The sequence below is a fragment of the Ictalurus furcatus genome, chromosome 2 (assembly GCF_023375685.1).
Source record: "Ictalurus furcatus strain D&B chromosome 2, Billie_1.0, whole genome shotgun sequence".
Lineage (NCBI taxonomy): Eukaryota > Metazoa > Chordata > Actinopteri > Siluriformes > Ictaluridae > Ictalurus > Ictalurus furcatus.
This window is the reverse complement of record NC_071256.1, coordinates 12,009,956-12,026,692: the sequence shown is the minus strand read 5'-3', so window position 1 is coordinate 12,026,692 and position 16,737 is coordinate 12,009,956. Positions and strand designations below refer to the sequence as shown.

Genomic DNA, 16,737 nt, shown 5'->3' with positions numbered 1-16,737 from the left:
CAGCAGGGAGAAAAGAAACAGAAAATATAGACTGATAAAGATGATCCTATTTTTTGCAGTCAGCTGCAACACAATAAATGCAAAAGACAATTAGTAGGATAAAATACAATATATAGAGAATATATTTTGGTTGATAGTCCTAGTTGTGTTCATCTAATTAATTTGATGTCTTTCTAAATTGCTTTTACAGTAATTTAGAAATCTGGATTCAATCCAGAGTTTCCTGCCAGCTTGTAAAGTAACACTTTCATACTATAGTAGTATACAGCATATAGTATTGGTCAGAAATTGGTGAAATCACATGATGAAATTTCACCACCATGATCTGTAGTGAGGCTGCAGTATTTAATGATACTATTTAAGTGCTATACAGAAATCTTAGGAGGTGAAGAACATAGTTGCAACAGAAGCATGGACAACACATTAAAGATTTCCTATATCCTATATCCCCATATCCTATAAGCTTATGTCATATCTATATTTTAATATTGCCCTTATAGGAACAAGAGTAGCCAGCCAATTCAACGGCTTCAAAGCCAAGTTATAACACTATAAACAGTCAATTTTTTTGGCTCATACTGATTTATGAAAATGGTCGAGTGACTTCACTGTGAGCTCTCATGAGCTTTTCAACTGTCACCTCTGACAAATTCACACAGACTGTGTTTATGTACGACTCCTGGAGCAAGGTCGCCAATTCTCTACCCATCTTCACTAGTAATAAATTACTGTTGGAAAAAGCTTGGAATCATAGAAAAGCACTTTCAGACTTTCAGCGTGTATTCTCATTATACAACATGTTTCCCGTCATTAAGGTTTTTTGTTTGTTTGTTTGTTTGTTTATTTTGAAGCGCAGTTGTTGTTTTTTTGTGCTGACTTTAAACGTATCTGGCTGCGATGAGAGATTAGCATTTATCGATATGTGTCAATAATTCTGGAAAGGATGTGTATAATTATTTAATGCTCTTATTTTTGGTTGGCGTATCCTCTCTGTGTGTCAGAATGCTGTGCATTCCTCCTCTCTGGTTTTAAATCTGCATTTCATTAGTGTTCATTAATATTCTCTTTCGCCTCTCTCTTATGGGATGGTCACCTACAGAATATGCATATTAATTCACCTTTGAATACCAAATACTTTGAACTCAGCACACACACACACACACACACACACACACACACACACATACACACACACACACACAGTTAGTGGCTACAGTAACATTGATCTGTTTTCAGATCACACCTGGGTGCTAAAGTCTAACACTGTTCTGTGTTACACATGCGTTTCTGTCGGAAATGTAATGCCAGATGAGCGGTTACAGGGCAAACAGTGCCTGCTCACTAAGTTTCTGATGACCTACCATGAGAGACATAGATAGATAGTTAGATAGACAGATAGATAGATAGATAGATAGATAGATAGAAAAAATAAAGAATATATAAGAAATTCAATCAAAGCAAAAGAGGGAATAAAGAAGTAATGAGGTAAATAAATGCATGAGCAGGAGGAAGACATTGCACTGATGGGCTTATCTTCACCCACACTCTTATTAGCATAGAAATTACTTTCTGCATCAACACAGGTAAATCTGTGGTTAGCAGAGAGAGAGAGAGAGAGAGAGAGAGAGAGAGAGAGAGAGAGAGGAGGGGGGAGATGGACAGACAGACAGATGGAGAGACGGAGTAGCAATGAGCAAAAGATATATGGACAGAGGCGGAGAGAAAAAGTTGAAGAAAGAGATGCCTCTCCAACTCACAGCCTATTTTCACTGAGGCCACCTAGAACTCATTAATATTCACATGCAGACCCCTTATTAATATTATATTATGTTACATTTACGGTATTTGGCAGATGCCCTTATCCAGAGCAACTTGCATTTATCTCATTCATACATCTGAGCAGTTTAGGGTTAAGGGCCTTGCTCAAGGGCCCAGCAATGGCAGTTTGGCAGGGCTGGGGTTTGAACTCACGACCTTCTGAGCAGTAGACCAAGCTACCACTGCCCCACAATTAATATTCATTAATTGACTCTGGCCAATATGGCTGCTGCTCCTCAGTTGTATCTGTGTTGGTGTGATGCATTTTACTCACCTGAGAGAAGGATACCAATTCAGTAACATAGACCAGACACCCAGCCCTCAACAATATTGACAAACCGGTGTGAGGACACTGAGGGGGGCCTGACGGAAGACAGGGTTGTTGTCATGGCATTGATGATCTGGTGAGCTTCTGGATTGGATTTCATCCTTAATGGAACAGGGCTGTATGTAGTGACAAAACACCAGATCACCTTTTCCCTTTTTCTCATAACATGTATGAATCAAAGAATCACAGTGTGCACATTTACATTACATTTATTCACTTAGCAGACGCTTTTATCCAAAGCGACTTACAAATGAGAAAGATACAAGCAAAACTACTGCATCCATCAGGAGCTGAGTTCAATACTTCAGGTCAGTGTAGAAGGTGCATACGGTAGGTGCGTGTAGCTCAGCGAACACTTAACCTGTCTCTAGAAGGTTTGTCACTTACCTGTGACAGTCACACTACAGCTGTATTAATCTAGCATTTGTTTGTAAGCTAAGCAAACCGAAAATGAAAATATTCTTGACAGAAAACTTTAAGCATCTATTTAAGGAGAAGTAAAGGTGGATAGCTCGTTACCATTTTTAGTTATTGTTGCTGATTACCCGGTTAAGGTGGTGATCAGGATTGATAGCATCAGGTGTTAAGTATTTTCTGTTGAATTCATTTGATGTTGCAGTTCAAAAACAGATAACTATCAAAGCATAACAGCTGACCTTGAGTATTTAGCCTAATAGTGAACATCGGCCAATATGAAAAACAGCTATTTAATTAAATGTTATATTGATGACCGGATTACCATTAACGTTAACTATCTAGATATTTCTAATTAATTAACTGAATCAAGAGTAGTGGAGTAACCCTCTCTGTATTTGGTGCTTTTTTTTATGATTGTTGATTTATAGTTAGGTAATTTTAGCTACTTTTATTTATTTATTTATTTATTTTTTTACTAAAAGTGATTTATAGAATTAGAAAGTCAAGTTCACTTTTTATGGCATAGCCTGTACAAACCAGTTAAACTGTATAATCTTGCAGTAAAGTATCATGACTGAGCAGCTGGAGGATCACCAAAACGAAAATTATTAAAGCAGCATTTTATGTTAAAACTCAATTTGGAATACAGATAGTCAGACATTCAGAGGTGTATGAAGATCTTAAAGAAATTAAACTCATTAAACATTAATAAAGGGATTTTACAATCAGTTCTAAATGAAACAGAAGTGCAAAATGATCAGATTTCAGATTGCCGTTAGCCATGATATTCAGCATTAAAGTGTAATTAATACAAGAGAGAAAATACTTTGTATTTATCTTGGTAATTATTTCTGAAGCCTGAGGAAAGGGATGGTGTTATTAACTCACTTAATCATTCCACAGAGCTAAAGGTGAACTGAAGACCACACTTCTCTCCAATATGATATTTGCATTTTTGAGTTTTTCCATATATATTTACTTCACAAGACAAAAACATAACCACCACTTTAACATGTCCATTTTATGTGCGTTTATTATACATTTTTAAGCTGAACCATCAGTTTTCCTCTGTTTTCCTGATAGAGGGATGAACAGGAGAGTTGAGCTGTGCAGTGTTCCACACCCACAGCAGCTGTAATTAACTGTTCCAGCATTTCAGAGATAATAACCACCCTGGTGATGCTTAATTATCAGCCACAGAAGGACCGGGAATTGCTTTTGTCCGTCTTTACTTTCAACAGCTACATCATGTTCTAAATGAAGATAGAAAACACATGCAAGTGCTGAATAGTTTTCACACTTCAAACTCTGCTGTGCAGTTGCAGAACTCTGTGCTGATTGGCTTCTCATGTTTTGGTTGTCTATACTTTCCAAGTCCTTTTTAAATCCTTCGCTCTCTCTCTCTCATCTTTCCTGTGTGAGAAATTTTAGTAAAGGTAGGTGAGTCTAAGGACTGGGTCCAGAGATGAGATCTTCATTTGGCAGTCAGTCTGTGTGAACAGGGTTTTCATAATGTGTGAGAAAGAGAACAAGAGGGGAACTGTGATAAGAGAGACTTATTTCTGCTGAGTGAGCGATCTTGATAAAGAATAGACATACACATCTGTTTTTTTGTACCAATACTTACCATTCACACTGACATAAGGGAAATGTGCATGCCCATTAAATGAGGTGCTATTCGGGTACGACTAGTTTTCTAATCATAGTTTGAGTTACAATTGTTATCACCCGATGTCTGTAATTTCATGTACCGATTTGGACGGGACTAACGTGTTTATTACAGAGGTGGGAGTGTCTGTTTTGTACATCTGGGTGTTGCAGAAGATCAGGTGCTCTGGATGCATGCATTGCATCAAGTGTCATGTTTATTGTCATTTTAGCCATATACAGCTGGTACAGTACACAGTTAAACGAAACAACGTTCCTCCAGGACCCTGGTGCTACATAAAACAACACACTAACTACATGAGATGACATAGAGCTAAATAAGACCTACACATTCTACATAATGTGCACGTGCAAACATTTGCAAACAACACAAGACAGTACAGTAACTTCTACTTTTCCAGACTTCTCCGGACCTGCCTGATTCCTTTTGGATGTCCAACCTCTGGATGGAGCTCTCATCTACTCCAATTCCAGATTGCTGGGACTATGGCTGCTTCTAAGGCCAAACAGACTTCATATAAATCCATAATGAACTTTTTCACACTATCTGTTGTTACCCAGATGAGGATGGGTTCCCTTCTGAGTCGGGTTCCTCTCAAGGTTTCTTCCTCTTAAAACATCTTAGGGATTTTTTCCTCGCCACCGTCGCCACTCAGTGGCTTGCTCAGTTGGGATAAATTTGCACCTTTAATATCTGTATACCGTGTTAATATTTCTGTAAAGCTGCTTTGAGACAATGTCTATTGTAAAAAGCGCTACACAAATAAAATTGAATTGAATTGAACTGGACTTTTAAACTTAACAAGAAACATTTCTTAATTTATTGATTTAATTCTAATTTATTCAAATTAGTCATTGAAAAACATATTAAAATAAACGTCACATGATTTTATAGAACTGGCTGCATGTAATAAACCCACTGAAATAAAGACGTGATTACATAATTAAAACATACTTATATAATTAAAACATTATATAATTGAGTGCAGAAATGAAGATGAGTAATCAACTGACACTGATATTACAGTGGTCAGTCTTAACAATTTACATGATTTGGCTCTTCTTGTTGATTTTATTTTTATTTCTTCGCCAGGTAGCAAAAACATCTACATCCAATTGCACCCAGCACCTGTAAGAGCTTCTACTGTAGTACACGTTGGCCAAAACACACAAGGAAATGCTTTGGGAAAAAATATAATCGTCAATCACAGACATTCCCATTCGGAAGGGATTAGATTTCTCAGAGGATCACTGAATGAGCTGAAAAATAGTAGGAAATTTGCTTTCGAATTTTTACAGAGGTTGTGTGAGTAAAACACAGGCTTGGCAGATTCGGACGGGATTAAAATCGTAAAGTAGGTCTGTAAAACACGAATTTCTCTAACATCCCCCTGGAAAACTAGTCCCGCCCGGATAGTGCATTAGTCTGCAAGACAACTACCTTCCATTCTTTTAGACCTAAAATATACAGTGGACCACAGATAAGCTGATCTCTCCCTACAGTAGATTCCTTATCTAACTGACACACACACACACACACACACACACAAATAAGACAAAGCTGACTTTTACATTCACATGCCCCATCACATTTCATGGGTTCTGTTATGTGATGAGAGGTTCCACTATTCCTCTCATTATGATTTTTTCCTCCTTGCATTTTGCTTGAAGTATGGTAAAGCTCTCTCTAATGTTAAATTGAAGCTCTTGGGAGCTGTTAAATGACTCTGCTATTTCACACCATGCTTTTCCCTTGGTGATACTTCCCTTCTGAATGGCCCTGTGACTAGAATTTCTTTCCAGAGAACGTAAATTTGCCAAAGCCATACTGTGTTTTTGTGGAATTATTTTGTCTTATTTTTTTAATTTATTAATTTTTTTAAAAAAAATAAATTGCTGCTTATTGACCATGAACACATCAAGATGATATTTTTGAGATGTACAATTACTGCTTTAACCTTGATTATCCTACTGAATTTTTTCTTATTAAAGAAAGTCTGCAGACCTTGTACCCCTGTCTGAAGGCTGATTATGTGCCACATTGTCCATTTAAACACTGCACTGCATTAACAATGAACAATATACCATACATGCTACATAGCCATGTGTGCGTGCGCTTTGCCACAATTTTAACATTATTGTCACAACCACCCAGAACATTTCACCACCACTCTACCAGAGAAAACTTTCCCTGAGTTCTAAGGATATTTCCTCTAGGTCATGCTCATTTTCTTTCTCCACCATATATAAAGCACACTCATACAGATTGTGAAGCATTGCCATTTGTCAGTTTATAAGTTCTGAGCCATTGTTTTCTGTCTTGATCAACTGCATCTTCTCTAAGTTTTTTCCACTTGGATATCCCCTTTTTAAGCTGTAGTGTGAACTGATGTGAAATGATCTTTGCCTAACCCTCTGACTACATTTTGTCATTGCCCTTTGGACGTGTTTGCATTGATATAAATGTGTGTTTGACCCAGGCCTGTTTACTGTTTATGATTTTGGATTGTGGATACTGTTTATAATAAAACTTTTTGACATGGATCCTAACCATCCTTCTGAGTTGTGTATGTTACACTGGTTTGACGTAAACTTGTAACAGCAGGATTTAGTGCAGGATCTGTCAAAAAGATACTTTTTATGTAACATGTATCCATCTGTTCAGCTGGAGATATACTCAAGCAGTCCCACTTATCCTATGGAGCATGATATGATGAAACGTCAGCAGTGATGCAAAACCAGCCAAAATTAAATGGAATTATCCATCCATCCATCTTCTATACCACTTTATCCTTTTCAGGGTCACAGGGAAACCTGGAGCCTATCCCAGGGAGCATCGGGCACGAGGCGGGGTACACCCTGGACAGGGTGCCAATCCATCACAGGGCACAATCACATACACATTCACACACTACAGACACTTTAGACATGCCAATCAGCCTACCATGCATGTCTTTGGATTGGGGGAGGAAACCCCCACAGCATGGGGAGAACATGCAAACCCTGCACACACAGGGCCACGGTGGGAATCGAACCCCCAACCCTGGAGGTGTGAGGAGAACGTGCTAACCACTAAGCCACCGTGCGCCCTAAATGAAATTATCCATTACTTAAATAAAATTTTGTTCACATGTAGATTCTAAACCTCCAGATAGACCTCCAGCAAGGTATGCTGAACAGAATGTAAACACTTGTTGAAATCAATATAATTTAGGCTTACAAAGAGGGTTAAGTTACAAATGAATGCTTTTGTTTTTACAAATATAGAAGCCATAGCCTCTTGTAGTAGGATAGCTCAGTGTTACAATACACAATACCTCCATGGCGACTTGCTGTGTAACTCTGAAAAGTGGAAGTGTGGAGTTTTTGTGCTCTGTAGTTTTTGCAGATGGCATGCCCACTGATGGGTTATATAAGCTCAAAGAATGGCAGTGGGTGAGACACAACGCTAAACTAATTAAGTTTTTAGCGAAAGAATATCTAGAGCTGAAAATGAGCATACACACTTTCTAAACTGCACACACACAGATAACACTGGTATCATATAAACAAATCATAACACACATTCATCAGTTCTAATAAGATGATGTTTATAAGATGTTTGAGGCAGATAAAATAAAATATCCAATAATGTAACAGATATTCAATAAAACCAACGAAATGATAAGAATCAGAAATAAAACATTAACAATTATAAATGCTTCATCAGTAACATCATTTTGTTAATCAATACATTGATTGCATTTATTAATTTATTGAATAGCTTTGAGATTATGTTACTATTTACTATGCACCTCTACACACACACACACACACACACACACACAAACACACACACACACACACACACACACACACACACACACACACACACACACACACACACACATTCACCTTATGGGGACCATTTTTGTCCACATGTCTTCAGGAGGTTAGTGTGTAAATGATCTTCATATCATTCTAAGATACACAAAGAATGTAAACAAATGTACATAATTAAATGCATATTAAACTCAAAACAATCAAATGGAGACACAATTGGAAATCATAACAATATACAGAAATGTACATTATATTCAGAAACTAAATGCTACAAGATGAGAAATTTTATCATTGATACACGTTCTATTTCAGACTCTAATTATAAGATAGCTAAAATGATACAATTCTACCTACATTTGATAATTTTATATTTTTTTTACACAGGCAGTGTACTCAGCTGTCAGAGAATCGATAAAAACTATAGAAGTCATGCAAATGTCAAAGTGAAATATCTTATTTAACTATTTAGTAATGATTTTAATCCTTTCGTATATTCCCAAACACACCTTGTGCACTACATAGTGCACTACGCTGGAAGCGTTGTAATTATGTTATGCAGTCTATAGCATAGTGAATAACAAAAGAATATTCAGTGTACTCGGAAAATCCCACAATGCACTGCAAGTTAGTATTCAAACTAATGTAACCTACTGAATATCCAGAAAGCACTTGTTTGTAGGAAATGAGGGATTGTTTTTTTCTTCACTCCTATCAGTATATCTCTTTCAGTTTTTCTGTTTGTCGAACTGTTTCACTGTTTGTCTCTCTGCCAATTTTTTGTCTTTTTATTCTCGCCTTGCTTTCTGTCTGCCTCTCATACTGTCCCTCTCTTCCACCATCTCTGTCACTGTCTTTTTTGTGCCCCATCATCTGTTTCTCTACTTGTCTCTCTCAATCACTTTCTGCTTCTTTATACCTTTCATTTTTTTCTCAACCTCTACCTGTCTCTCACTCTCCATCCCTGTCTTTCTTGTTCTTGCTAAAATATGATTTATAATTTATAATAAATTGAATAAACTGACTATATAAACTCAATATACATTTACTATATTGATTTTTGAATGTCTTTAGCTTGTACTGAGTGAATAGATTGTGAAAACTCAGCAATATCATATCCAGAGGGAGATAATGATCTTTCTTGCATAATGAGTTTTGAGATGGTGAATTAAACATCAGCCCGACGTGCCACGATCAAACAGAGCAAAAATGCAGAGGGGGAAAATAATGAGCCGTGGATGAATAATTGAGCATGGTGTTGTTTTTGTTTTTGTTTTTTAAATTGCCCGTTTGTGTTTGGTCACGCTTTTTCTGAATTTACTGCATTCCCTGTTAGATTAACAGTAATACGACGTTCAGTGTAGGGCATAGAGACAAACAGTGCCATTTGAAATGGTTAAAAGATTTTTCAATGTAGCCTAGCAACTGTACATAAATGCAGTACCAGGTCATATTTTTATAATCACAGATTTAGTAAAATTGTAAATCAGTAGAAAACTTGGGAAATTTGAGTGTCACACCTCATGTGACATTTATGATTATTCTCAGATAGTCATGGTCAAATTTCGTGTTCCATCCTCTCCAAAAGTGGCTCATGAGCACAGATGTTGGTGGGGCGGGACAACATCAATAACGACATAGCCTAAAAATTAAGGGGGGAGTAGGGAGTGGGAATGATGCGGTTTTAGAGAGGTGGGTAGGCTCTGGACGAGTCATTAAATAGTTAGAATAGTTGGAGGTGTTACAGTAATGGTCAGGTTAACATTAAAGGGTGTAGGTGTGGTGATGGGTGCTACTAGACTAGGGTTAGGCTGAAGGGGTTTTCAAGGGTGGGATTTGATTGAGGATGGGCATACAGTGAGGGCCAGGGTTTGCAGGTTAGGAGTAGGCTGGGAGTGTGGGGTCAGGGTGAGAGGCTGACCATAGTTAAAGCAGGGGTAGAGTTAATACTAATAGCTTCATTCGTTATTTACTTCACTCAGCTTATAGAGTTACTATAAATTTAGACTGAAATATTAGCAAGCTCTCAGAAACCTGAGTTTTTGGGATACAAAAATGGAGAACTGTATTGCTATAAAATCTAGAGCGTTCCAGGGCAGCTTCTGGGATGCAACATTGCTAAATTTTGAACACTACAGGAGGGTAAAACCCTTTGTAAGGTATTTCTAGGATCATTTTCATGACTGAGATGGAGGGACATATTCTGGATTTGTGTAAGAAAATCCAAGAAACTCGTCTTGATCCAGATTCATGATGAAGAGTTTATCAGTCGGTGTAAGCTCCGTTGGCATCTTCGTAAACTCACGATCAAAGTTGCATGTATCTCGGCTGTTTTTCTGCAAAAAAAAAAAAGAAAGGAAAGCCTGCTATTAATTTGTGCATATTTGCAATTTTACTGTAGTCCCATGATACCTTGTCCAGGAAATGTAGGAAACATCTGGTAAAATGCAAACAAGTATTAAGCTAAATTCCAGTGTGACATATTACATGATTCTCTAAAACAAGGTGACATTGTCCTACCCCACTCATCTTCCATCGACGAAAGAGGCCAAAAAGAATTCACAAAATTTAAAAACATTTATTTTGAGAGATTTTATTAAGTCTGAACAAACTAAAAGTCAACAATGCACATCTGTCCTTTCACAGCAGTAAAGCTGGGCAGTGTCTGATGTTGGAGATATAGAAACTAGGGATATAGCCGAATAAAAACACTTTATTCAGAATGAACAATAATTTGTTCTAAACAGACGTGAATACAGACACGAATAGATGTTTTGGGACTGGGATCCTGCAGGACAAGGCAAAAAAAGTTGCATGAAGAAGACATTTTTACTTTCACACATGTGAGCAAGAGGTCAGATATGAAGCTTGCGGGACAAACAAAGACCACACACGATTTTATGGAGATACTAGCGATCCTGATACTTTCTGCTCTCCAGACATGCCTCATCCATTTCAGATGCCCTACCTCTGGATGGAGCTCTCATCTACTCCAATTCCAGATTGCTGGGACTATGGCTACTTCTAAGGCGAAACAGACTTCATATAAAACCATAATGAACTTTTTCACACTAACTGTTGTTACCCAGATGAGGATGGGTTCCCTTCTGAGTCTGGTTCCTCTCAAGGTTTCTTCCTCTTAACATCGTAGGGAGTTTTTCCTTGCCACCGTTGCCACCGGCTTGCTCAATTGGGATAAATTCGTAACAATATCGTATGCACTATGGAATATTATTTTATTGCCACTGCACCAGCCTTGTATACTCACCATAAGCAAGTGTCCCCCAAAAACTAACACTGATTTACACCTATTTTTAAATCTCCTCCTCTTAAAGACAAGCCAAAGCCCATAACACACTGTAGCCTCTTATACTCATGTAAATTTGTACTGCTACACCAAATACATTTTTAAGACAACTGAGTTGCCTTAGCAAGGTCTCCGTTATCAATTTTCCTCACCAACTTGAGATGCCTTCACATCTGAGAGGCAATATTTGTTCATAAGAGTGGTACCATCTTAACAGGATATCTGTCTGAGTCAGATTCTCAGAGATGTAAAGTAATGGTTGATGGGTGATCAGTACTGATGATTTCTTCTCCATCCATCCATCCATCCATCTTCCATACCGCTTACTCCTTTTCAGGGTCATGGGGAAACCTGGAGCCTGTCCCAGGGAGCATCGGGCACAAGTCGGGGTACACACTGGACAGGGTGCCAGTCCATCGCAGGGCACACTCACATACACATTCACACACCCATACATACACTACGGACACTTTAGACATGCCAATCAGCCTACCATGCATGTCTTTGGACTGGGGGGGGGGGGACCGGAGTACCCGGAGGAAACCCCCGCAACATGGGGAGAACATGCAAACTCTGCACACACATGGCCCTTTATTTAGCCAATTTCTAACAAGATAGAACTACAGAGACACAGAGAGGAAACCCCCTTCTGCAGATCTCCGCAGAAGGGCTTCCCTCCAAAGCTCCCATATTCTATTGGAACACACATACACACTTCATTTCCTTTTGTCATTCAGGATCTGTGTATGACAGAGATGTAGAGAGACACAAATAGAGTCAAAGAGTGAGAGACTCAGAGAAAGACAGAGAGAGTTTTCAGAAGCTAACCATTAATGGAAATCCATGAATAGAAGTAATTCAGCTGAAAGACGGAGACAGACACACACCCACACACACAAGCCCTGCAGTAACACAATAACATACAACAAACCTTTTGGAAAACACTTCTTCACACAGGCTATGTCTCAAATCATGTAGTATGGCAACTCAGTGAGATGTAGTGCATTATTAATAATCAGATGAAATGCTGGAACCACCCACTGAGAAATGAGATGTAGAAGACAGGACAGTTTTTGTGCTCATGGTCACAGTCAGCACCATCAGAGACTGAGCTGTTTTTAGATTGTCAGAATAGTTGTGTGATATGCAGTTGTTCCTGTGGAGGATTTTCTAGCAAATCAATTTCAGTGCAAAACATTATTGTTTATTTTGAGGTGTTACTGCCCTACAAACCTCCTGGTACTAGATAACTAGACTAGACAAGTATAGAAATTCAGTAAAGTGTAGGAATATAACACATTATTCAGAGTTGAGTTAAATGTAACTCAATATTATTGATGCAATATTATTTAATATTAAGGAATTAATAGTTTATTTATGGACCAAATAATGAACAACACATATAGTGAGCTGGAAGTGAAACAGATTAGTCAGCTGAACAGTCAGGTTATTCTTCAAACTGTCACTATGTTTTTGTTTTTTTTTTTACAGGAGAGCACATAGAATAAACAAAAACATCATGTCAGACTTTTTTATTTTTCTTCTTTAAATTATCTCTTGCTTTTATGTTACATTTGACAGCGAGAAAAAAAACTAAAATTTCCTTCATCGGTCCACATTTTCAACACTGAATATGGCCCATAGTGCTTAACCGTTTTATCCTGAATAGCACAAATTGAGATGTAGACAAAATTGGCACTGCAGAGAAACTACTGTCATTGGTATCCATATCTGTCCTGCCTGTTGTCTTCTATGCACTCATCCCCATCACTTCAAACTTAATTTATTCATCAAATCATCTGATCCATCATCTGGATTCCTTTTCCCCCATACTACATTTGTTTATGTTTCTCAGTGCTGGGGGGAAAACTAGCCCCAGTAAGATCTGACTGACCTCTTAAGTGTCCCTCTCCTGCTGTTTATTACCACCAAGGATCAAAGAAGATGCTTCTCACCATCTGAACTTGCCAAGAGTCTTTAGTCATCTTCTGTCAAAATGCTCCTGCCTTTTAGTTTAACACATGTTCTTTCCAACTAATGCCAGTGCATATAATCTAAAACATTTATATGAAAAAAAAAACAACCCATGTGTTTTAAGGCATTCCAATCTATTACTCATAGAACATTATGTTAATTTTTTTGTACTCTTCTTTGAACTAGCATACTGTAGTCTAGCCTACAGATATTTAAATATTAATAACATAGAATTTCACATTTTTCCTCCCCATATATGTTTAAAGATAGGACAGAAAAATTAAGGCAAATATGTTAAACAAAATACTCTTTGGTCCTACAGTGACTAAAACACAGCAGGTTGGGTTTGTATGATGAGTTTCTATATACTGGAAGCTAGCATGATTCTGGCAGCACTTGCAGAAATTTTCCACCCTCTAAATGTTAACTCTTTACAGTTTAAATCATGATATGGAACAGAGGCACAAGTAAAATTCAAATTTCTCAAATCCCATAAATATCTTACCATGTAAAGCATATACTACAATCACAATGTCATATTAAAGAAGGTATTACCAAAAACATCTATTAGGAAGAATGTATGCACATTCATCTTGATGGCCAGAAGGGCTTCGGAAGGTCCTATATTAATGCCAAGTAATAATAACAATAACAATAATAATAATAATAATAATAATAATAATAATAATAATAAAGAACCTAGACATTGTCTAGGTTCTTTATTATTAGACAAAATATTACAGCAGCAGCATGTGATTTGTGACACAGATGAAACGTCATTTTCAATAGACAATATATATTGCCAAATGTTGCACAGTGGTACAGGATGGAAAAAGAGTAAACATCTGAAATTTAGGCTACCAGGAAATCTCTCATACATTATTTGGTATATGGTTTAGAATATAGAAGTATTTAGCTGGAGAGAATTTCAGCTGTGGGGTAGAAACAATTCTCTGAGCAATAATGATAAATGAGATGAAGGATCTCATATAGGCTTTTCTATTATGAGTAAATAAATAAGATTTTTTTAAAAAAATTAGTCTTCTGTTCTGAATAGTTCTTTCCCAGTGATGGCAGCACACCGTGACAACTGTGACAACATCAGTGCAGTGTGGATGTTCTGTGGTAGAGACATACATGAGAAGTTGGTTGTGAATATTCTGGTGTAAATTGTTCATTTTGATGAGTGTGCGTTTGTGTTGATTTTAGAGGCCGCTGTGAAGTCTTGTAAAAGGAGAGACACTGTTCCTTGAAGCATGTGTAAGAACACTTTTACACATACCTTGTTTTTGGTATGGACCAATTTTTTTTAGTCTGGTTCATTTTGACAGATATGAACACTCAACCCACACATCGACTTGGATCTTTGATGTTCATTTTTTGGCTCTAATAACAGATGTTGCCGCTACCCAATATGCACCTCCTGTCACTGATGCTTGGGTTGCATCAGTCATAATCACACCAAGTGCTATACGCAGATCTTTGCTGCCCCAGTGCTGAGTGCTGATGACTCCCCTTGCATTGAATGTGGTACACATTGGCAATACGTTAGCTATTTCTTGCTAGCAGTCCCTCCAATCTGCAAATTTTGACCACTCCATCAGTGGGAAAGCTTGGCCAGGATATGGGGTGAATCTCTGCTAATTTGGTTTATACACCTCCAGTGGTGTGTAACCTCCCCCACCACAGAGAATATATACTACAGTTCTCCAGTCCACAGGCTTTTTGGGTCTCAAAGTCTCTTTGGTGGGGGGCATGGTGGCTTAGTGGTTAGCACCTCACACCTCCAGGGTTGGGGGTTCAATTCCCGCCTCCACCCTGTGTGCACGGAGCCTGCATGTTCTCCCTGTGCTCTGGAGATTTCCTTCAGGTATTCTGGTTTCCAACCCCTGTCCAAAGACATGCGTTGTAGGCCGATTGGCATTTCCAAATTGTCCATATATTGTGAATGGGTGTGCGAGTGTGAGTGTGATTGTTCCCTACAATTGGTTGGCACCCCGTCCAGGGTGTTCCCTGACTTGTGCCCCGAGTGCCCTGGGATAATCACCAGGCTCCCCTGCAACCCTGTGTAGGACAAGCAGTATGGAAAATGGATGGATGGTACCAAGCCCCAAGAAAATGTTAACCTGATTCTGTTCAAGAACTTGCTTCCAATTGAACAGAGATGCAAAAGGTAGTATAAATAATAAAAAAAATAAAAGGCTTTATTCATCTTATTTTCTTGTTCAGATAAAGCCTTTTAGACCCTCTGCTTTTTATCCTAAGAGTGGCAGATCTAGTTCAAGCCATGCAGCCACAGTCATTTCATGTCAGTAGGCCTGCATTTTTTCATGTTCCCATTGCTCCATAACACAGATGCTTTTTATAGTTTGCCTTCCAAAGACAAGTTTTCCAATAGAAAGTCCTGCCCATTGGTATTTTCCTAGCACCATGTGCGTTTTCAATATATAGGCAGGCAGCCTCGATTCTGCCCACCTTTGTAAATGAGTTAATTGACCTTGCAGTCTTTAGTGAATGAGTGCCATTTAATACCAGCTGCTCATTTGTTATGGAGGTAAGACATGAGGGATTCCCATATCTAAGCCAAGGCTGGCCACTGGTTGGTCATAACCTTGGACTAAAAATGGGTGGACTCCCAGCCCCTACTATGACCTGTCACGCATCTCTTTCCCATGGTCCTTATCTAGAGGTGTGCCACTACAGGAAGTCTGTGCTGCTGCTAATTGGGTGTCACCATGCATTTTCTCCAGCTTCCTCAAGGTTAACATTGCTCTTACCACTGGTATGGGCATGGCGGTCATCTCTGCATTTCTAAGACGATTTTTTTTATCGTTCCTAATAAGGTGTGAATATTTCCTTAAATATCTTAAATAATATATTCATATTTATTTGTGAAATTAGATTTTGTTTAAAATTCCAATATTAATATAACTAAAGGTTTTAAAGTTTCTAAGGTAACACAACTGAAAAATCTTTGTTTAAACACCCGTATCTATCTTTTCTTCATCTCAATGCTGATCAACGAAAACAATTCTCATGGAAACTGACCCCAAAAGTACCATTATGCTTGGAACTCCTCCTGATGGCAGGTGTGTGCACATCTGGGAAATAGAAATAAGAGATGACACTAACATCTTGCACTAACTTCATGCTTCAAATTTACAAATACTAGGCATTTTTATTTGCTCTCCTGGTGGGTTTATTTTGACATGAGCAATGCTAAGGGGCTCAAGTGAATCTTTAATTTGTGCCTCCACTGAGGCGACGAGGTTTTGAGGATAAAGCCGAATTAGGAGCTGAAGAGCTGCAAATCTGTTCTCTGTTGATAAGCAGCGAAATTCAAAATGAATGAATTAATGAATCAGGAAACTACAGCGCACACACACACACACACATACACACATAC

The 16,737-nt window shown here is 38.1% G+C and overlaps 1 protein-coding gene across 1 annotated transcript in view; it reads right to left on the bottom strand.

Moving 5' to 3' along the window:
• Window positions 1–10,183: 10,183 nt before the first annotated feature.
• prkcbb (protein kinase C, beta b) overlaps window positions 10,184–16,737 on the bottom strand; it is a 125,681-nt gene continuing 119,127 nt past the window's right edge. Inside the window, exon 14 of the mRNA XM_053648224.1 lies at window positions 10,184–10,386. Within this exon, the coding sequence (XP_053504199.1) occupies window positions 10,228–10,386 (159 nt within the window). The 3' untranslated portion in view covers window positions 10,184–10,227. The remainder of the gene's footprint in view (window positions 10,387–16,737) is intronic.